General features: G+C 40.7%; 2 protein-coding genes across 10 annotated transcripts in view; one reads left to right on the top strand and one right to left on the bottom strand.

Annotated features, from left to right (window-relative positions):
- The window catches only part of MYO9B (myosin IXB), a 132,436-nt gene that overhangs the window by 74,812 nt on the left and 35,536 nt on the right, over positions 1-22,088 (bottom strand). For 7 of the 9 annotated variants that reach the window (XM_072156660.1, XM_072156688.1, XM_072156710.1 and 4 more), the window contains exon 1: positions 10,371-10,762. The exons of 1 other annotated variant lie outside the window; for it this stretch is intronic. The gene's annotated coding sequence lies outside the window, so the exon portion shown is untranslated. Of the gene's footprint in view, positions 1-7,154; positions 7,173-10,370; positions 10,763-22,088 lie in introns of those variants that run through there. One more of the 9 variants, XM_072156680.1, reaches the window with a different exon arrangement.
- Positions 10,762-22,088, top strand: part of HAUS8 (HAUS augmin like complex subunit 8) — a 59,088-nt gene continuing 47,761 nt past the window's right edge. Inside the window, 2 exon segments of the mRNA XM_072156749.1 lie at positions 10,762-10,935; positions 12,661-12,737. Of these exon segments, the coding sequence (XP_072012850.1) occupies positions 10,922-10,935; positions 12,661-12,737 (91 nt within the window). The 5' untranslated portion in view covers positions 10,762-10,921.

Below are 22,088 nucleotides of genomic sequence, written 5' to 3'. Positions count from 1 at the left end.
AACATAAGAAAAGTTGTGGGTTTTTAACTAAGAGGAGCAAAAAAAAAATAGAAACGCTGTGATAGCAAGGGAATATATAATAATCTGGGACCCCTTGGTAAGGGGTATATCATTCCCTCCAAACTCTTGACTAGGAAGAAAGGGGTTGCACTATAGAAGCATATTTTGTAATCATCTGCTTGGTTCTGGAATGTATTCTTTTATGGAACAGTAAAAGTAAAAATTTAAATTATATACATACACACACATAGAGCCAGAATCGACGAGTGGTTACACCGTTGGAATTATCCACACCGTTACATAAAATTGCTCATTCTTTTTACTCCATCTTTTAGAGGAGAGCTAGCACAATCACAGTGGCATTCATACAATACATACAGAGGCTCTGAAGTTCAATTTTGGTTCTTAAAAGAAAATTGTTGTGAGATTTTAGTTTGACCCACTATCACCAACAAAAGTCTCAAACAAAATCTCTTCAAAACCATTTATCTTTCCCAATTGTAGATTGACAGAAAGTAGAAAGCAATGATTACAGGGGCTGCCATCTTGCCTGAGCTGGCTCCTTGAGGTCTAGAGGTTTTTTTTTTTAGACACACTCAGTGCAGATAGGAAGCGTAGATAAGCTGTGACATCTTTTGTCAGTCAGTAATGATGGGAGTATCTACAAACACACACACACACACATATATATATGTTATTATCTACTGTTGTACTAGCCGTCTTGTTTGTAAAATGACATTCCCTTTAAAATCAGCAAGTATGTTAGTCTATTCTTAAAGAAGTTGTCCTCTATCCACAGGATAGGCAATAACAAGGCAATTGGTGTGGTTCAAACTACTGGGGCCCGGGCAGATCATGAGAATGTGATCCCCTGATCCAGAGAACGAGGATCCTGTTCTCAATAATTGATGGAGCGTCAGACAGAGCGTGTATCCTGAACGTTCCATTCACTGACCATACAGTGCTCACCTATCTCCAGCACTACCATAGAATAGGATAGATGCAGTGTGCATGCATATTTTGCCGCTTCAATTAGCAAGACTCCAGTTCTCCGTATCGCAGGGATCTCCTTCACTTGAAGTGTCAGCAGTGAGATTGACACAGATTAGCTTGTTATTCCCTACCATACTCAATACCTATAATAAGCCAATTGTTCCAGAGACAGAATTGCAGGATATAGTATTTAATATTAGTGACATGGAAAAATAAAACAAATATTAATAAATTCATTAAAACATTTTCACATACGGTAAACATTTTTCTATGGATACCTGCCCTTAAAGGGTAATGTGAGAAAATTTCTGCAGCATTTGCCCAACTGTCCTCAAATTAAACACTATAAATAAGTGTCTGCTAGACAATGGCTTGCAAAGTAATTAGAGACAAGGCAGATAATATGGGGGTTAATCAGTAAATTTATGGCCTACTCCTTTCAAGAGGACATTAAGCTGTAAACATGGAGGATAAGCAGATAAGAGCCCTTGTACAGCAGGGAGATGATTAGATAATGACTTTCAGGCAGCTGAAGACTAGCATCCTTATCAAAGGCCAGAATTAACCCATTCTTCCTCACTGCAGTCCAGCGAGACCCTTGACTATACCCGAGTAGAGGTGGGAGAAAAGGGCTATGCACCCACAGCTCAAAGTATAACTATACACCTATTGAATATTCACCAAATAAATGCATAAAACCATATTGGAAAAATAAAAAAATTTCCCCCAGAAGAAGCCATTTTAATGGCGAAACACGTGTTGGGGTTGGTCTCTTTCTCCTTTGCCCGTGGTCAGTATTTTACCCTTTGTTCTCCTGCCTTATATCTACTGTACCCATGTATTATGCGTTTGCATTTCTGCTGACTACAAATTATGCGGAATTCTTGTAACTAACTTATTATGGATAGGTGTGCTAGCATTTATATCATTATGTGGGAATGATTTTTGTTCATGTTACACAGCACTTTACATTGATGTTTAATAGGGGTTATAAATTATGAATATGCGGTCTACACCTTGGCATGTGCAATGAGTCTGTTTTCTCCACTAATTACCAATTTTTATCCATACAGTTTGTTTGTTGGATACAATAAAAATGTATTTTTCCAATATGGTTTTATGCATTTATTTGGCGAATATTTAATAGATATGAATAAATACCAAGTAAGAGGTGAGATTACTTATAAGGAAATATGAAATATTCTTTGTACACTGTTAGCAAGTGGTTAAAAAAAGATGAACGACTTTGATGATGCCTTTTATTAGCCAACTAAAAAGGTGCGAACAATTGCAAGCTTTCTAGACTGCTCAGGTCACTTTATCAGGCATGGTATAAGACCACATCTGAATAGAACACAAATGTATACACAAATGGGCACAATAACTCTATATGGTTGATGAGACCAGTGATAAGAAACAGGACAATATATGGATGAAGAAAAGTGAACACTAATGGCAATAAATGTTCTAGCACTTGGGGAGAGATGTTTATTGTCCCTTGATTGAGATCTGGTCCATGGTGGTGATGACCCAACCAGGTCAGATGAACAGCTTCCTTAAGAGACATAAAAGGACAATTCCACTTAACACATTCATCTTGATTCTGAGAGTGTCACATGTCATCATAAACTTGTACTGCCAGACCCTCCTTTCTCTGAGATTTGAAATTGTATTTTAATACAAAGACTTTAAAATCTTCAATCTTGAGGTCAGAGCTGCAAAAGTGTTTTGGCACAGGAATATCTGTTTGCTTTCTTTTATGGTGTAAAGGTGAGAGCAAATCCTTGTTCTCAGTTGCAGCCCTGTTTCACCAACATAGAGGCCTCCAGTAGGACATTAGATAGATCACATTGTGCGAGGTGAAGTTGCCTGGGATGATGTAGTCCTTACTGGAGTTGTGCATCTTTATCCTGTCAGTGGTCATTATGTCAGGACAGGTTTTACATCTTTGTTGTAAACAGCTAGAGGTTCCTATTATTGCTAGAGAGGACGGTGAACACCTGAAAATATATATATTTTTTTAGTTTGGGGACTTCACAGGGGGAGCCGATTGAATCCAAGATGGCGGCGCCCACGGAGTTAAATGCACCCGGCAGCTTTGCCAACGGCATTTACGGGGTTGGCACCCACGAGCGGTGCCAGCACCGACCACAGGTGTTACTGGTGGGAGTTTTCTGCAATATGCTGTAAACGCCCACCTTGTATGGGGAGGGCTCAGCCAGTGAGCTCTCTCCATACACCCGCAGGTGTATGGGGCTAAGGTCCTTGTATTAAAAAACAATTTCAAATCTCAGAGAGAAAGGAGGATTTGGAAGTGCAAGTTTTTGACAACAACCCTCACCTTTTTTAGTTTGCCAATTAAAGGGATCATCAAATAAAGACTGTCATGTTTCATCTTTTTAAGGAAATATGATAAATAATAGGTAGCGTATACCTCATATGCAACTGGAAAGTACATGCCAAGCCAGTTCTGTTTGTGACATGTTTGCACTACTTACACAGCCAAAGAAGATACATGAATTCTCCATATCACATGATGGGTATTTTAAAACAGGGAACCTCTCCTGTGGCCACAGTCTTACAAAACTTGACAGTGTTTCCTTGCCTCCCAACCCCCTCTCAGGGCCTCTGAAAATAACTTTCATATGTTGTAGCATGCACCCAGGGGCATTAACTCCTAATATGCCACACAAAAGACTTAGAAATAGATTGGAAGTCAGTAAGACAAATTAAACAACATTTACTCAGTTGGCATGGAATAAATGGATTGTTGGTGACAATGGTAATTCAATTCACCACACAGTATACTGCTATAAAAGCTGTATCATATATACAAAGTCATAATTACTATAATGATTCCCCATTGAAATCATGGAAAATAGAAAAACCCCACAATTGTAGATCCTATAAGCCCGTGTCGTGTATGTACATTTCAGTTTGGGACTGCGCCACATCAATATCTGACTTGTGAATACAACTTTATAAGAGGCTAAATATAAGGAAATTATAAGTCACCCCTCAATCTACTTCCATCGAACCAATAAACTAAAAGCACAATATGCTACTATGATCCATAAATTAAGGCAGAGCATGCAGCTGGTCTGGAAAAAAGTGAAGGATTGTGGAAGAGGTTGAGCTCGGACTGACATTTCTATTGAATAACATATGCTACTATGAGTTCCTGCACCCAACATGCAGTTAATAGCATTACTGTTGACCAGCAGGGACTCCTTGCATCCTGTATACAAACTAAACTTGGGAGGTGGTGTTTGGTCCGTGACAGACCACCACACTGTTCATATCTCCTGGACCCAACAATCTATAGACTATTAATAAATTTATATTGCTAGACAGAGCCCACAGATGCACGTAGAGCCAAGTCACTTTGGGACATTAGTATAGATATAAATGGCGTCATACTGCACAGAAAACTCACATCTTGAGTGTAGGCTTACAAAGAGTTATCAAGGCAGACAATAGGCTAAGCCTTTTACAGTAGTATCTTATTCTCAGTGAGGTCATGTCAATTGGCCATAGGCTTGCTGTAGGTCATATGAGTTTGAGGAACTCAAGTATTGTTACATTATCTATGTACAGTTATTCACTTTGTTTATCATTGATAAATCAGACCAAAACAATATATCCTGCTCTTACCATGAAAGCATACAGCAAAAACCCATAGGAAGGTCATTGTGATTGTTTCTTTTCCACAGGAGAGGGCATCATCTTATCGAGTAGAGTCCAACAGCTGGATCCCTATGGATCACGGAAACAACCTACCAGTATGTTTTGGAGTGTATTGTTATTCCCATTTGAGAATGGGTGTAAGTGCTGCTGTAACCATTAACCCCTAACCAACATGTGACGTATTAATATGGATGTATGGAGAGGACTCACAGACTGAGCCCTCTCTATACAAGGTGGGTGTAACCTGCGGTGACATCATCAGGGAGTGGCGATTTGTTACCATGACAGCCTTGGGTCACACAAAGACTCAAGGCTTTCTGATTTTAGCTAATCTATTACAATGTGTGACTTGTGAATTGTAATAGATGACTGTAGTATGGCAGTGTATGGTAGGATCAGACAGACAACCAAGGGTTAAAGTACCCTAGAGAGTCTGAAAAATAGTTACAAAAATTAAAAAACCCCTAAAATTTCAAATCACCACCCTTTCCTTAGAACTCATATAAATATAAACAGTAAAAATTATAAACATGTATCGCCATGTCCCTAAATGTCCAATCAACATAAAAAAATAAGAAGAAGAAGAATAAAAGTGATCAAAATGCCGTACGGTCGTAGCATCGAAAAAAAGTCATGACACCATACACATCTCCATAAACTGAATTATGAAAAAGTCATAATGAAGGTTTTAAATTTTGTTAATGTATGAAAGCATGATTAAACCTATAAAAATTTGGTGTGCCTGTGATTATATCGACCCAAAGATTAAAGGATACATGTCATTTGGGGTGCACTGTAAAAACAGTATGATCCACACCGACAAGAAAATGGCACAAATTCATTTTTTAACATTTTCACTGCATTTGGAATTTTTTTCCTGCTTACCAGAACTCGGCATAGGACATTAAATATTGACACTATGAATTGCAGTTTGTTACGCAGAAAACAAGCTCTTTAAATGAGAAAATGTATTTCTGAAGCCATAATTATCTAAATATGCTGTCGCCTATGATAACAATGTGGAATTTTACTTAAGCAAAGCAGCTAGGAGTGTACTGTCCAATAACTCATGTATGCACACATATGTTTTTATGTTAAATGGCCTGCGTGCCAGTCAATTGTTTGTTTGTCTGTTCATTTATATGAAAATAAAATAAAACTATAAATAAAAAGAAAAAATTAAGAAGTTAGACTTTTGAAGGTGGGGAGAGAAAAATGGAAGCACAAAAACGAAAAAGGGCCATGGCGTTAAGGGGTTAACCTAGCCACCTATTAAACATGTATGTCGTATCTGGAGGAAATCAGAGTAAATCTAGGGAAAATAATATTCTTGTTATATATACACACTGGAAAGTCACATTGGCAGAATGTAAGACAATAGCAAGTACTATTACAGGATTATATACAGTGGCTGCAAACAGAGAGGGAATTCATCAGGAGTGGAAATTTTAAAGTCAAGTTTGCTAGAGTCTTCGATGCTGTCCTTTGTGCCAAATGTATCAAATGACTTCCAATGACATGGTTCAGCCTCTAGACTGAGAATGGGGCAGACTGCTTCCCGTTTAATTATCTGTTTATTAGCTATTGAAAACAACTGATCCGTCAGGCTGCTGGTTTTTGGATCCCCACCAACATGATATTGATAACCTTCTCTTAAGGAAGGTTATCAACATTTCTAGCCTGGAAAACCCATTTAAGGGTGGCAACAAGGGAAGGCCACGTTCCCCTATAATGTGGAAATGCTTATTTGTCAGTAGCATGAAAGATACAAGATTATTAACACTTTGATCTGCGCCTTTGGCCTGGGTAAAAGGTGTGTATGACCTTTTGTGTATTTGTATTATATGGCAGATATGTGCCCAGCATCCTAGAATGCAACTCTGCCCTTAAAAAAGGCAGTACATCAGAGATAAATCCCCAGAATGGGTAAGCTGGAATGGGGATTCCAGACCTCCATTTCTTGCATTCTCTGGGTTCCAAAATCACTTATTTCCTGTCCTGAAGAAGGATGATTGATAGGGATTTTAAGATGGCGTCCGAAACCAGTGCGATCTCCTTAACAATGATTAACTCCTTTAGTAGTTGTAGCAGAATTCCAACTATTCATTTGTAACTTTATTAAAACACAACCTGTTATATAGTTTATACAGATGTGTAACTTGGGTGTACTCATGCCACAGCATTGTTCATAGCTCTTATGACTAAGTTTATGAGAACAAAATGAAGGGCGAAATGGCAACAACAATCCTCATGATGCCACCATATCGATGATCAGAAAGATGACTAGAAGAGTGTAAGGTGTTATGCACCACATAAATAAAAGGAAGATTAAAAAATACTTAAAGCGAACCTGTCAGGAATGTCATTTTTAGCTAGTGACAGGTTTCAATAGCCTGTGCTATGTTGATTTAAAAAATGCAATTGTCAGCATTCTGAGTACTGCCATTACTTTATAAAACTTTATTTCACATCACCTGGTTTCCTGCTAGCAGCGTGTGCTGAATCTTGGGGGAGGCAGCTGCAGCTGCCTGTGTCTCGGTCTCCTAGAAGCATCTTTCCTCATCACTCATCCAGCTGCCTCCCCCTCCCTGCAATACAGTTTTATAAAGTAGTGGCAGTATTCAGACAAAGCCATTTTTAAAAATCATAGCATAGGCTATTGATACCCATCACCAGCAAAAAAAAAAAAAAAAAAAATATGACATTCTTGGTGACAGATCTACTTTAAATGAAATCTACCATAAAAATTATGCATGATAAACCAGAGACACTTACTCATAGATACAAGAACTGACTGTGGAGATATATATATTTGTTTTCCATGGTTGTGAAATAAACTTAAAATTATGCCATTGAGTCAGAAGTGCTCTGGGGGCATTTCCACAGCATTTTAAAAGTTGATTTTAGAATGAAGAAGGCTATAGATAATTATATAAAGATTACCACAGTCACAGTGCCTGGCTCTATGAGTAAATCACATTGGTTTGTCATTCTTGATTTTGATATAGTATTAATATTTAAACTTATGTGTACAGTCAAATACTGTGTATAGATTATGTTAATAAAGCCCCTAGTATAGATGCCATTATTTAGCACCAAATGCAAGACAAGCTGGAAGTGAGACACTTGCTGGGTAACATGTCCTTGATATCACATTCAGGAAATGTTCTCTTGAGCAGTAATGTCTTACACAGGGACTTCTGCACACAAAGATAACATATCCAGAAACATGTACTTACATGGCAGCAACACCCCCTTCCCTCACACTCCACAACCTCTAAACCACAGAGAAGCAGAATCAGGCAATACATACCCAAGCTACAATGTAGCTACACAAATGCATCAGCAGTGACAGGACCTGCTACAGCCAACCAGTGGGCACAGCAGGTACCATAAACACAGCCACATCTGGTTCAACCAGGAATGGTGTTAAATGGGCAGCCGAAGCAATGCTGGAAAAGCAGCAAGTTAGGTACACTTATTTTTTATTTTCTCACGCTTGATCCTTGCCGTATGGGGTTTTCCCATATTGCTGAAAGCCCCCCTTAATGCCTTTCGTCATTTTTTAAAAGCAGCATTATTGCTGCTCTCTCTCAGGTAGAGCTTACAATTACCGATTTTTTTTTTCACGGTAGTAGGATGGATAAAGAATTTGGAAAATTTTAGCTATTCAGAGCTATATACTTTTCATGTAAATAAAGGGTCTGTCTATCCACAGGAAACGACTAAGCGGCCAATATCTCTACAGGAGTGACTCGCCACATCCAACCAATGGCAGAGCTTTACTTCCTGTTTGTCAAGTGAGCAAGCAAATGAAACCCTTTATTTTTATGTGCAATCATCATTGCGATACATCAGTCTGGAGTTTAGCTTAGGAATTACACTTCAGACAGGGTATGATGAGATCTACTCCCCAGATGACAACGGGATGAGCAATATAAACTGTTAAAGTGTGTTCTCAGCTATATACTGTATAGGTTATAGGTATTCTGATAAAAACTATGTATTGCCCATCCAATGAATTAAGGATAACTTCTAAGGAAAGGTGGCCGCAGGGAATTTGTGATTATAAGTATTGGAGAGGCTACTGTGGATAGAAGTGGTGGGATTGCACTCACTATTAACTTCTTATTAATTTTAAGCTTTATTTACTTACATGGTAACCAAAACTTTTTATCTACATCTTTTGGCTAAAATAAGATTCCTCTGCATTCCCTCTTCCATAAAAGACGGACACAAGTCAATTAAAGTGTCAGATTCAGATTTCATAGATGATCTATGCAGGAAGGAGATGAAGGAGCGAGTCACAGAAGCAAAAGACTCCTCCCCACCTGTGAAAATGCACTGCAAACTCAAAGACAATGGGGGACATTTACTATGGCGTTTCCGCCAGTTTTGTGGCGCTTTCACCGCATCTTCTGCTCTCCTACCTATTTATTAGCTGTCGGGGACAGAAAAAATGACTTTTTCCGTCTGCTCAGACTCTTCTCCGAAAAGGGGCATGGCTTTGGCGGAGTGGAAACTCAGACACAATATGTGTCGCAGCCCTTTTTGGGCGCTGTAAACTGGCGGAAAGTAGACCAAAAGAAAACTGGTCTAGCAGGGACTGTTGGACACATTTCTGGTGCTCGGGACAGATTTTGGTCCCAGGGACAGAAAATGGTCCCGGCGCCAGAAATGTCTCTGCACAGCTCCACAATATTAAATGTGTGTCTTCTTTCCCAGAGCAGGTCGGTAATAAAGCCAATGCAGACACCGACACTTTAAGTAAATGTCCCCCACTGAGTGCAGAGACTAGAGCGGCTGGAAAATTAAGGCTACAAGCCACTGTTATTCCTCATATACATACAAGGACTGCCGAGTAATACAAAGTACTATAGTATACAAAGTACTATACTATAACTTATAACTATAAGTATAGTATAAACTATATACTATAATACTAACAGTTATAGATTTGAAGGAATTGCCTAATGACTTTAAGGTGACTAGTAAGTTGATCTTCTTCAGGAGTGTACTACATCCTACAAATACACCCTTACCTAGCCCAAATGCTTTTACATAACATATTGAAAGGCATTGTTCATAACTGACAGTGCCTTTAAAGGGGAGTTCTTGCATTCAAGCAGCATTAATAAGGATTACATCTAAATGATACAAAAACAATCCCAATAAGAGAAACTGTCCTTACACGTTACCGTCATTCAATTCTAAGCATAATGTGGGCTCTCTAATTTCCTGCTCTAGACCATCAATGGAAAAGGCTGTGGTTGTTGGTACAGAGCAGACATGGTCGGACATAAAACTCATCAATACATTACGTCAATCTGCAGCCTGGAGCCCGATGACATCCTAATAATTGTTGTAAATGGTCTGCTAATTCCCCATGGCCCTGTAGGCTATTACCACAGCACTCCTAGGTCTATAGAGAGTGGTCTTAGTCAGATCATTAGACTTAGGAACTGCTATTTATGCAATTCCCCCAAGGTGGGGCAAAGATCATGCTATGGATTAGCTGTCCATTTACAACTTGATGCCAGCCAACTAAACACACAGGAAGCTGACTGAAAAGAAGAGCAACTCCCTGAAGCTGCAATGCCCTGTGATTTGTCTGCCCATTACTCATAGCAGCCAGATGTAGTCAGCCATAGAGCCAGCAGTACCACCGCACTGGAACAGCACTCACTTACTTCACACTCCTGCAAGGCCCATTTCCAAGGAGGACTGCAAGCCAGATCTTAAAGGGTTAACAGCAGACTTTCACTGCCTCCCATTGAGCTTGTGCCAGTGTCTGAGGAGTCCTGTCCCGAGGCTTAGAGGAATATTCACCAACACACTCCCTACATTCCTCCTAGTTCTCGTCCTCCTCCGTCGCACTTCATCCAGCGCCTCCTGCCAAGGACTTTTCTTCACAAAACTCTCCTTTCTTCTTGTCTTTCTGCACAGAGTGAGAAGGAAGCTTTGCTCCCCCTCCCTCCTTGCCTTACTTCCTCCCCCGTGACGTCACGACTGTAACTTTACTCCAGCCCTCCTCACATAGACGTCCCGAACCTCGTCTCCTCCAATACCATAGAGAGAAGTCCTGGAGCGCCGCGCTTATCATAGAGTTTACCGTCAAGATAGTCAGTCCTCCAAGTATAAGAGGATTGGCCTAGAACGTCGCTGAATTTTGTCTTCTCAGTGGCAAGACCAAGCAAGCGCAGTTAGCTTAGTTTGACTATTTGGCGGGAGAGTCAAGGAAATGGCAGAAGCAGGGTGAATATGAAATTGATAGCTTCACTGACTTTATTCATATCTATCTGTTCTTAATGTTTGGCGCCTGTGTCATTTAGCATTTGTGACAGAAGATTTGTATTAGCAGTTAAGTCTTTTGGGAAGCTATAGTTAGTCTTCAGCTGTTTACCATGGGTCACATAAGAATTTTGAGTTCTAGTTTCATTATTTTTGGGGTTTTACTTTCCTTTGGGAATATTTCTGTCAATGTGGACTGTAAAATTGCACCTGTTTTGCAGTGTGTTTGACTTACCCCGGTGCTAATCCCACAGCCAAGCTGGTTTCTGATGCATAAAATGCCTAAATCCATGGGGGTGTGATGTGTCACTATTTGTTATCATCCATAGCAAATAAGGCAATTCCTATTAGGGACTTTATTTGTTTTTTGTTTTTTTTGTTTTTTAGGTGAACTTTAGACTTTAGGATATAGCCTTTAACGGACATCTACCATCAGTTTAGTGATGCTATATGTGTCCTAGTGAGGAATTCTTTTTTTACAACCTCTTTTTTTTTTTTTTTTTTTTTTTTTCTGCGATGTGTAAATAGTTATAAAAGTTTAGTATACTAGCCCGGGTGACGCTCAGGCTGTCACCTGAGCGCCTAGTATTTTATATGCACACCCCCGCTAGTTTCCAAACCCCAGCCCCCCCCCCCCCCCCAAGTTCCTCAGGAACTTCTTACTGGGACACACCTAACACCAAACTTATTGTAGATGTGCTTTAATTTGTGACAATTACATAAAAAAAAAGTTCAATCTGTCTAAGAACTTTATTCTGGAGGGAGCAGAACTGTGTGTGTTATAGGTGACTTGGCAGAGCTAAGTTTCATTGCGTTTTATTTCCATCTCATGGTTCTTATTATCTCTGATCTGTTTCATCTTTCTTTTTCTCTGTCAGATGCTAGTAGGGTTCAGAAGCTAAATACATGTATATAAACCCTGTACCCTGACAATCTAAGCATAAACTAGCAAAGGGATTCAATTATCCTCATTGTGTAAACATCACAAGAGGATTCAAATTTTAACAATTTTTTTCGGTGTTCTCCTTTAAATTGCATTAAATTATTCTTTATATATAAAATTTAGTGACTTGTAGAGAGATACATTTCTACATACCAGTGCATTGACCTTCTATAACAGTAGAACTCTATTGTAGATCTTGGCTACAATCCTTTCATTGTCAGTTTTTGCACGGACTGTAATATTAGTGCTTGTTAACATCAAGGTTTAGAGTTTGGATTCTCTCTGAAAAAAATTAACAATGTGAGATGTAGAAATAGGAAGCAATAAATGTAGCTCCTATGGCCTAAGTCCAATATCGTCAATTCTGCTGACGGGATCATGAGCAAAGGAGAAGCGAAAATAGGATGAATCGAGATGGTAACGGGGTTGTTGGAGCTGCCCACTCTCCCTTGCTCAACAGTGTCGGCAAGGAGCCCACTCTATTATACTTTTATAAAGTATTGAAATGATTCAGAATGCCTGCAAGGGGGTTTTTAAACTCATCGTTGCATGGGCTATTCGAACCTATCACCAGCTAAAAATGACATTCCAGATGACAGGTTCACTTTATTGTCTCCTGTGTAATCTGAGTTTGTTCTCCCATATTTTGGGGTCTTTTCTTAGGTTGTGTGAGTTGTAAATTATAGTCTTTATTTTCTAGCTAGTTAAATGGTCAAAATAAAAAAATTTTAAATTTTTTTTTGCAGGTCAAATTCATTAGAAAATGGTTCACAAAACAGCTCAGGTGGTAGTAGTGGTGATGTGGCCCAGAAAAAAAACAAAGGTCAGTGAGTTTCTTAAAGCCTTTCATTGTTTTCCTGTTCTATCCCATTCATCTAAAAGATAATAAAATTACAAGACTTTAGTACAGTATTCCCCTTCTGAGGCAACCACCAAGCAGCAGCTCCAGGGTACAGAGAAGTGTCTCCTCAATACTACCTGAAAAACTGACATAATGCATTAGGGCTCATTCAAATGTCCTTTTTTTTTTTCGTACTAGGGTTGCAAAAAACAATCATTGTTCTTATCCATAAATGGTCCCTTTTCATGGTTAGTGTACATTTACCTGATTGAGTCCAATGACACTTCATTGTGCTATGGTTGCTGGCAGAAGTGCTTTTTTTTTGTTTAGAAAAATGCATAGTAAATTTTACTTTTGTACACACTTTATGCAAGGATGGATTCAAGTATCATGAAGACCTTCCTTTCAACTCCCACACCAAATCATATAATCAACAAAACAATGCTTTGATATCCGATTAGAAACTTTCTCAAAACTTCATAACATATAGTAAACTGAAATGTTTTATTGCCATTATCAAAATGCCACAAACTCTTGGCCCTTGAAGACTTATCTCAGTCTTAAAGTAGTCTCCTGGCGCAAAGACTACTTCGCTCTGCAGGATCTTCAGAATCCATGCAGCCTTGGGTCCATCTGTTTAATCCCTTCCTGACATATGACTTAATAGTACGTCACATGTCGGGTCCCGGTACATGAAGAGGGCTCGCGGGCCAAGCCCTCTCCATAGCCGGTAAGTCTTTGCTGCATATTGCAGCAAAGGCTTACCGGTAACACCCGTGATCGGTGCCGGCATCTTTCTGAGGATCGTCGCTCTCCATGAAGTCATCAGGGAGCGGCGATCCGTCACCATGGTAGCTTCGGTTCTCACGAAGACCCGAAGCTACTTCGGGTTAACCCATGCATTACAATGTGCTATCAGGTTAAAATACCCTAGGGAGTCTGAAAAATAGTAAAAATAAAAAAGTTAAAAAAAAAAATATGATAACTAAAAATTCAAATCACCCCCCTTTCCCTAGAACTGATATAAATATAAATAAACAGTAAAAATCCTAAACAAATTGGGTATCGCCGTGTCCGAAAATGCCCGACCTATCAAAATATGATGACCGTTTTTCACTGCGTTTAACCCCGTAACGAAAATCTCGCCCAAGTCGAAAATGGCACTTTTTTGCCATTTAAAAAAATTTTTAAAATTCTATAAAAGTGATCAAAAGGTCGTACCATCCTAAAAATGATAACATTGTAAACGTCATCAAAATCCTCAAAAAACGGCACCACCCACAGCTCCATACACCAAAGTATGAAAAAGATATTAGCGCCAGAAGATGGCAAAATCCCCCCAAAAAATTTTGTACAGGAGGTTTTAATTTTTTTTAAATGTATGATAACATTATAAAATCTATACACATTTGGTGTCCCCGTAATCATACCGACCCAAACAATAAAGTAGACATGTCATTTGGGGTGCACAGTGAAATACTGCACAAATGCGTTTTTTACCAATTTCACTGCACTTGGAATTTTTTTCCTGCTTCCCAGTATGGCATGGAATATTAAATACCACCATTTTGAAGTGTAATTTGTTACGCAGAAAATAAGCCGTCTCACAAGGAAAATTAAGTTACAGATTTTTGAATGTGGGGAGTGAAAAATGAAAACGCAAAAACGAAAAAGGGCTGCGACGGGAAGGGGTTAATGCTTTCCAAGAGGCAAGAGGTTTACACCCGCCATGGGTGTTTGCTGCAATATACAGCAAACCCCATGTCTATATGGAGAGGTCTTAACCCTTAGGTTATCTTCATACACCCTTCATAGGTGTAGGGGTTAAACCTTTGTTGGGTTTTTTTATGGAGATAAAAAAAAGTGCACAAAAAAATTGAAACAAAACAAATCTGCTGTAAATTTAAATGCTGGTGTAAATCTACTCTGCTTCATTTGCAGTCTAGTGAAACTCCATGATACAGAGAATTTATCAAGGTTTATATTGAGCTTTTTAACACCACAGATGTTTAATAGAGAGTATTTACATTGGCTCGTGTTAATGAAAATCTTTTTTTGAAAAAACCTTGCTTTGGTCTCTAATTTATTTTTATTTTTTTTAGAAAAGGTTAAAGAAGTAAACAAACTCCAAAGTTTGTTTCTCTGTTTCTCCTGAACGCAGTAATATCCCACACGTTATCATAAACTTCTGCATGGGTCCACAATGCAGCACGGAAGGGAAGGAGCATCTATTGGCGGATTTTGCTGCAACAGGTTTCTGGTGCTATGTCCCACTGGCTCAGCCCCTAATATAGTAGAGCAGTAAAAACCTTCAAAGAGTGGTCCTATTTTAAAAACTAGACTCCTCAAGTATTGCAGCAACTATATATTTGGGGGTACAATACCCTGTTTATCATTTTTTTTTAAATTAGCTTTTAGGGGGGCATTGCAAATAAAACCTACTCAGTAAGTAAATTTTCTTTTCTATAACATTTTATTTTGTATTTTACAAACACTTACAATAAACAGATATGGCTTGCAGGCCATTTTTTACCTAAATCACATTACTCACATATTCCTGTTTCATGATTTGCAGGTCATAAAGTAAGCGTACATGTGTCTTGACCCATAACCGGAGGATTGTACACAGTCAATAGTTAGGAGGTTTCTACCGATCTATTAGTCAGATACATATAATGTTGCCTGAGCACCAAATTCCGTGTTTCCCATCTTGTTCTATGAGTGATGTCCTTAGGCTTCATCAAGCATTCCCTCGCCGGCTAGGCCCCAGTTTCTCAGCGTACCCCTGAGTTGTTCCATCAGGTACCATTGTGTGGGGGGAAAATGGCTGAACAATACTGTCCCGGTCTTGGGGAGAGATGTGGTACACCAAAAAGTCCTTCCATCTTTTAAAAAGTATACCTGTTAGCCTGGACTTGGCGCGTTCTGTTTCTAATCTCTGCAGATAAAACTGTTGTGTCATCTGCTCTAATAATTTAACCGGTTAAGGACCGGGCCCTTTCCTGTTTTTTCATGACCATTTTTCACTCCCCTCCTTCAAAAATCTAAAACTTTTTTATTTTTACACGTAAAGAGCTGTGTGACGGCTTGTTTTCTTTGTAACAAATTGCACTTCATAGTGATGGTATTAAATATTCCATGCCATGTACTCGGAAGCGGGGCAAAAAATTCCAAATGCAGTGAAAATGGTGAAAAAACGCATTTGCATCATTTTCTTGTGGGCTTGGATATTAAGTCTTTCACTGAGCGCCCCAAATGACATGTCTACTTTATTCTTTGGGTCGGTACGATTAAGGGGATTCCAAATTTGTGTAGGTTTTATGTTTTCATACATTTACAAAAATTAAAACCTCCTGTACAAAAATTATTTTTTTGATTTTTGCCAACTTCCGGCGCCAGTAACTTTTTTATACTTTGGTGTACGGAGCGGTAGTGTCATTTTTTGCAAAATTTGATAATATTTTCAATGATATCATTTTTAGGACTGTACGACCTTTAAAAATCTATAAAAAGTGATCAAATTTTTTTAATTTTTTTCAAAATGGCAAAAAACCTAATGTGTTTATGATTTTTACTGTTTATTTATATTTATGTCAGTTCTAGGGAAAGGGGGTGATTTGAAATTTTAGGGTTTTTTATTATAACTTTCTTTATTTTTACTATTTTTCAGACTCCCTAGGGTACTTTAACCCTAGGATGTCTGATCGATCCTTTCATATACTGCCATACTACAGTATGGCAGTATATGGGGATTTTCCTCCTCATTAATTACAATGTGCTATCAGCACATTGTAATGAAGGGGTTAAAACGAAATAGCCTTGGGTCTTCAGAAGACCCGAGGCTACCATGGAGACGGATCGGCGCTCCCCGATGACGTCACGGGGAGTGGCGAACCCAGGTAAGATGACGGCGCCCATGCGCCGCTATCTTTTTGAGGCCGGCGGTAGCCATCGCTGTGATAACACCCGCGATCAGTGCTAGCACCGATCGCGGGTGTTACCGGTAAGCCTTTGCTGCAATATGCAGCAAAGACTTACTGGCTATGGAGAGCTCAGCCCGTGAGCCCTCTCCATGCACCGCGACCCGACCGCCGCCATGAGTACACGGCGGGCGGTCGCGAACCGGTTAAACACCGAAGGGACCCTTGGGTCCAACCAGTACAGGAACAGGAATCACTTTGCCACCAAACTGACTACATGAAACAACTTTGGTAGTGTACCCGTCCAGGGTTGAGATTCATCCTCCTGTCTGATATCATAGTGGAACAAGTATGTAATGGGATCTCCCTTCCCCACAACGAAGTGCCTAGATCCTGTACATCTGACCAAAAGACTCTGGAGTGAGGGCAGTCCCAGACATTTAGGACATGCCACCTTTCTCTCCGGGGATGGGGCTAGGATAAAAGCATCGCCCTGTACATGATGCAAAATTGAGTGTCCCTCCATCTCTCATTGATGACATTATTTTTTATTTTTTTTTACTTTAAAGCTTTATTCGTTACATCAATTTATATTCCAAAAAAAGTGAATTTCTTACACAAAACATAAATGTATAAAAGACCTAGTTACAATCCCAATTTGCCAATAAGGCAAGTAATACCGCCTCCACAAAAAAGAGCAACAGTAAAGATCAACAGAGGACCAAAGCGAAAAGAAACCCAGCACAAGCCGAGTTTACTTACAAAAATATAGTTGTAATATTTCTCCACTTGATAGTAGTCCCCCTTACTAAATAAGGCTTGTAGTGGCTCCAATTCCACCCTCCCTAAAGGAAGGGGTAGGAGCAGGGCAAAGAGAGGAGAGGGGGGGGGGGGAAATAACCCCTTTATTCATAACACTTAGACAAAACCAACACACCATATCTTTTTTTTCCAGGGCTGCCCTACTTGCGTGTTATAATCAACCTGCTATAAAAAAAATTTTTATTCACAACAAACTTTCCCCCCACTCTCCTTTTCTCATATCATAGGCTAAGTGGGGACTGGATGGAATAATTAATTCACAGTAAAGGTGGTTTCTAAATATTGAAATATCTTACCCCAATATATTTCCATCAGGTCCCCCATGACGGCCACCTGGAGGATGCCCTTTGACCTCTGTGGGAACAGGAAGGAGAGAGGTTAAGTCCCCTCCCAGCATCCTCCCACCAGTGTTCTTACTGTTCCCACAGGGTCAGGATGGAGAAGGTCTCTCCTTGCATCATCCAGGTGTAAGGGGGGACAACAGCACTAACCGTCGCGCGGTCCTCGACCAAGCCACGCAGTTCGAGTCCACGGGCGGCTCCGGCCCTCCCTGGACATCCCCGTCCGGCCTTGGAAAACACAGCTCGTCCCGCTGGCAGCGGCGTCTAAAGGAGAGCGGTGGCGCTCCGTGCGCCTAAATTCAATCCCGGTGTGTCGCGTGGAGGCAGATGACGACTTCCGGCGCGAAAGTAACGCTCCGATGCCGGGTCTCGGAGCATGAATGCCCGCTGCAGCCTTCAACAGGGGGATGGGCTCCCCTAGAAGGTATTTAAGTTCCTTTTTGCGGGTACACGTTGATCTGAGGACTAAGTTCAAGTTGTTCTGGACACTCGTGCAGCCGTGTGTTTTTTGTCTCCCTGCCGTCACAGCCATGTCTGAAGAGGCAGATGCAGGCTCTCTCCACCCGCTGGTACCTGTAAGTGTGCTGGAGGAGTCCTCCACATGGTGTGTGTATATATATTATTATACACTCACCGGCCACTTTATTAGGTACACCATGCTAGTAATGGGTTGGACCCCCTTTTGCCTTCAGAACTGCCTCAATTCTTCGTGGCATAGATTCAACAAGGTGCTGGAAGCATTCCTCAGAGATTTTGGTCCATATTGACATGATGGCATCACACAGTTGCCGCAGATTTGTCGGCTGCACATCCATGATGTGAATCTCCCGTTCCACCACATCCCAAAGATGCTCTATTGGATTGAGATCTGGTGACTATGGAGGCCATTTGAGTACAGTGAACTCATTGTCATGTTCAAGAAACCAGTCTGAGATGATTCCAGCTTTATGACATGGCGCATTCTCCTGCTGAAAGTAGCCATCAGATGTTGGGTACATTGTGGTCATAAAGGGATGGACATGGTCAGCAACAATACTCAGGTAGGCTGTGGCGTTGCAACGATGCTCAATTGGTACCAAGGGGCCCAAAGAGTGCCAAGAAAATATTCCCCAAACCATGACACCACCACCACCAGCCTGAACCGTTGATACAAGGCAAGATGGATCCATGCTTTCATGTTGACGCCAAATTCTGACCCTATCATCCGAATGTCGCAGCAGAAATCGAGACTCATCAGACCAGGCAACGTTTTTCCAATCTTCTACTGTCCAATTTCGATGAGCTTGTGTAAATTGTAGCCTCAGTTTCCTGTTCTTAGCTGAAAGGAGTGGCACCCGGTGTGGTCTTCTGCTGCTGTAGCCCATCTGCCTCAAAGTTCGACGTACTGTGTGTTCAGAGATGCTCTTCTGCCTACCTTGTTTGTAACGGGTGGCGATTTGAGTGACTGTTGCCTTTCTATCAGCTCAAACCAGTCTGTCCATTCTTCTCTGACCTCTGGCATCAACAAGGCATTTCCGCCCACAGAACTGCCGCTCACTGGATGTTTTTTCTTTTTCGGACCATTCTCTGTAAACCCTAGAGATGGTTGTGCGTGAAAATCCCAGTAGATCAGCAGTTTCTGAAATACGCAGACCAGCCCTTCTGGCACCAACAACCATGCCACGTTCAAAGGCACTCAAATCACCTTTCTTCCCCATACTGATGCTCGGTTTGAACTGCAGGAGATTGTCTTGACCATGGCTACATGCCATGCACTGAGTTGCCGCCATGTGATTGGCTGATTAGAAATTAAGTGTTAATGAGCAGTTGGATAGGTGTACCTAATAAAGTGGCCGGTGAGTGTGTATATATATATGTATGTATGTGTATATATATATATGTATATGTGTGTTTATTACAGTCTCCTGCAACGAATTTCTCCTCCTTCCCTTCCAAGAGGAATCTGGTGGAAAGGGGAAAGGCAAGGAGGAGAAGCAGGAGAAAGGGGGCAAAGTGGCAAGATCCAAATCAAAATCCTCTGATGTTCAGAGCAGAAGATGTAATATGTGCATTAGCAAAAGATACTTCAGTCCATCTCCGTCATCTCCTTCTACACAGGTCACCATCTGGCAGGAGGTCCAGAACCTGCTACAACTGGGCGCCATCCTGAGAGTTCCGCTCAATCAAGAGGAACAAGGGTTCTACTCCCCTCTGTTCAGTGAAAAAACCCAACGAATCGAACCGCCTCATAATAAATTTGAGAGGATTAAATAGCTTCATAATATACAGACGCTTCAAGATGGAGTCGGTAAGATCTGCTATATCCCTAATCCACCGAAACTCCTTTATGTGCACCATAGACCTAAAGGACACTTATTATCACGTTTCTATCCACCCTTCCTCTCAGAAATATTTAAGATTCTCTGTTCTTTCCTTGGAAGGGGTAACTAACCACTTTCAATTTTGTGAACTACCCTTCGGAATCTCTTCCGGTCCCAGGGTATTTTCCAAACTGATGATAGAGGTGGTTGCTTTCTTAAGAAATCAGAACGTGTCTGTCGTTCCCTACTTAGACGACTTCCTGATTATAGCCAATTCCAGCTTAGACCAAAAGTCAAATCTCCCCCCCCCCCCTTACCCAGATAAAATTCTTGGGGGTAATCTTAGATTCATGTCGTCAAATCTCTTCTCTTCTGCAGGACAAGGACAATATCAGACACCTCATACTATCATTCAGGAAGAAGCCAAGTGTTTCAATCCGGACAGCTAAGAAGCTCTTAGGACAGATGACAGCCAGTATCCCAGCGGTATCATGGAGCCAAAACCATTCCAGGTCACTCCAAAGCTTGATCCTTTCATCCTGGGTCAGGTCACCAAGAGGCTTAGAGAAAAAAGTCCAGATCCCGCTGAGTGTGAAACGAGATCATTTGTGGTGGCTAGGCACAAAGAACCTAGGAAGGGGCGCAAGAGAACCATTCTGGATTCTGGACGCATTCAGCCATACTTGGGACCAGCCACTAGCATATGCCTTTCCCCCAATTCCCCTGATTTCAAAGGTGCTACGCAAGATCTACCTGGACAGGGACAGGGTAATACTAATCTGCCCGAATTTGAGGAAGAAGAGTTGGTACCCTCTTCTGAGATCCATGGCTCTTCAGGAACCCATCCTACTTCATCCAGAGAACGATCTTCTATTCCAGGGCCCAGTCCTTCAGCCAAGACCAAGCTATTTTGACCTATCTGATAGGATCCTGAAAGGAAACTCCTGTTAAGGGTCTTTCCTCAAAGGTGGTGAACACTCTACAGTTGAGTAGAAAACCAGTGACATTTGCCATATATCATAAAATATGGAAAAAATTTGTATCCTTTTGTGGGGATAAACCTCCATCACAAGATAACCCTAATATCTTTCAGGTGTTGGAGTTCCTGCAAGCTGGACTAGAAAAGGGTCTATCCACAAGCACTTTAAAAGGTGTCTGCCCTGGGTGCCTTTCATGACTGCTGCCTTATGGACAATAGGTGGGTAAAAAGACTCATAACGGCCCCTCTTCTAGGATCTGTCCTCAGGTCCTTACTAAAATCCCTACCTGGGATCTTACTTTGGTTCTCAAAGGTCCATTTGAACCAATAGAAAGTTCTGACATCAAAAACCTGACTTTAAAAACTGTTTTTCTGATAGCTATAACCTTAGCCCGAAGACTAGGAGAACTCCAAGCCATCTCTATACAAGAGCTTTACTTCAAAATTTTAGATGACAGAATTATAATAACTCTTGACTCTGCTTTTCTGCCTCAGAAATCAGGAAATTATCCTGCCGTCATTTTGCAATAATCCGACATCCTCCAAGGGGGCCGAATGGCATACGCTTGATGTAAGGTGCATTGTATTAAAATACCTTCAATCCACCGAGGAATGGCGAGTAGATAATAACCTCTTCATTCAATTCCTGGGGCCCAACAAGGGAAATAAGGCATCTATGGTCACTATCGCTAGATGGCTCAAGATGGCAATTTCAAAATGTTAGTCTACAGAACAAGCCAGTACCATCGAACATAAGGGCTCACTCCACAAGAGCCATGTCTACTTCGTGGGCAGAAAGAAGGGAGCTACATTAGACCAAATTTGCAGGGCAGCAACTTGGGCTTCCCAAAATACATTCCTAAAACACTACAGATTGGACATTCCAAAGAATAAAGATCTGGCCTTCAGAAGGAAGGTGCTCCAATCGGTTATCCCACCCTAACTTATCATCTCATTTGATAAGCCTCCAG

The sequence above is a fragment of the Engystomops pustulosus genome, chromosome 1 (genome assembly GCF_040894005.1).
Source record: "Engystomops pustulosus chromosome 1, aEngPut4.maternal, whole genome shotgun sequence".
Taxonomy (NCBI): Eukaryota; Metazoa; Chordata; class Amphibia; order Anura; family Leptodactylidae; genus Engystomops; species Engystomops pustulosus.
This window is presented reverse-complemented; position numbering and strand designations above follow the sequence as displayed.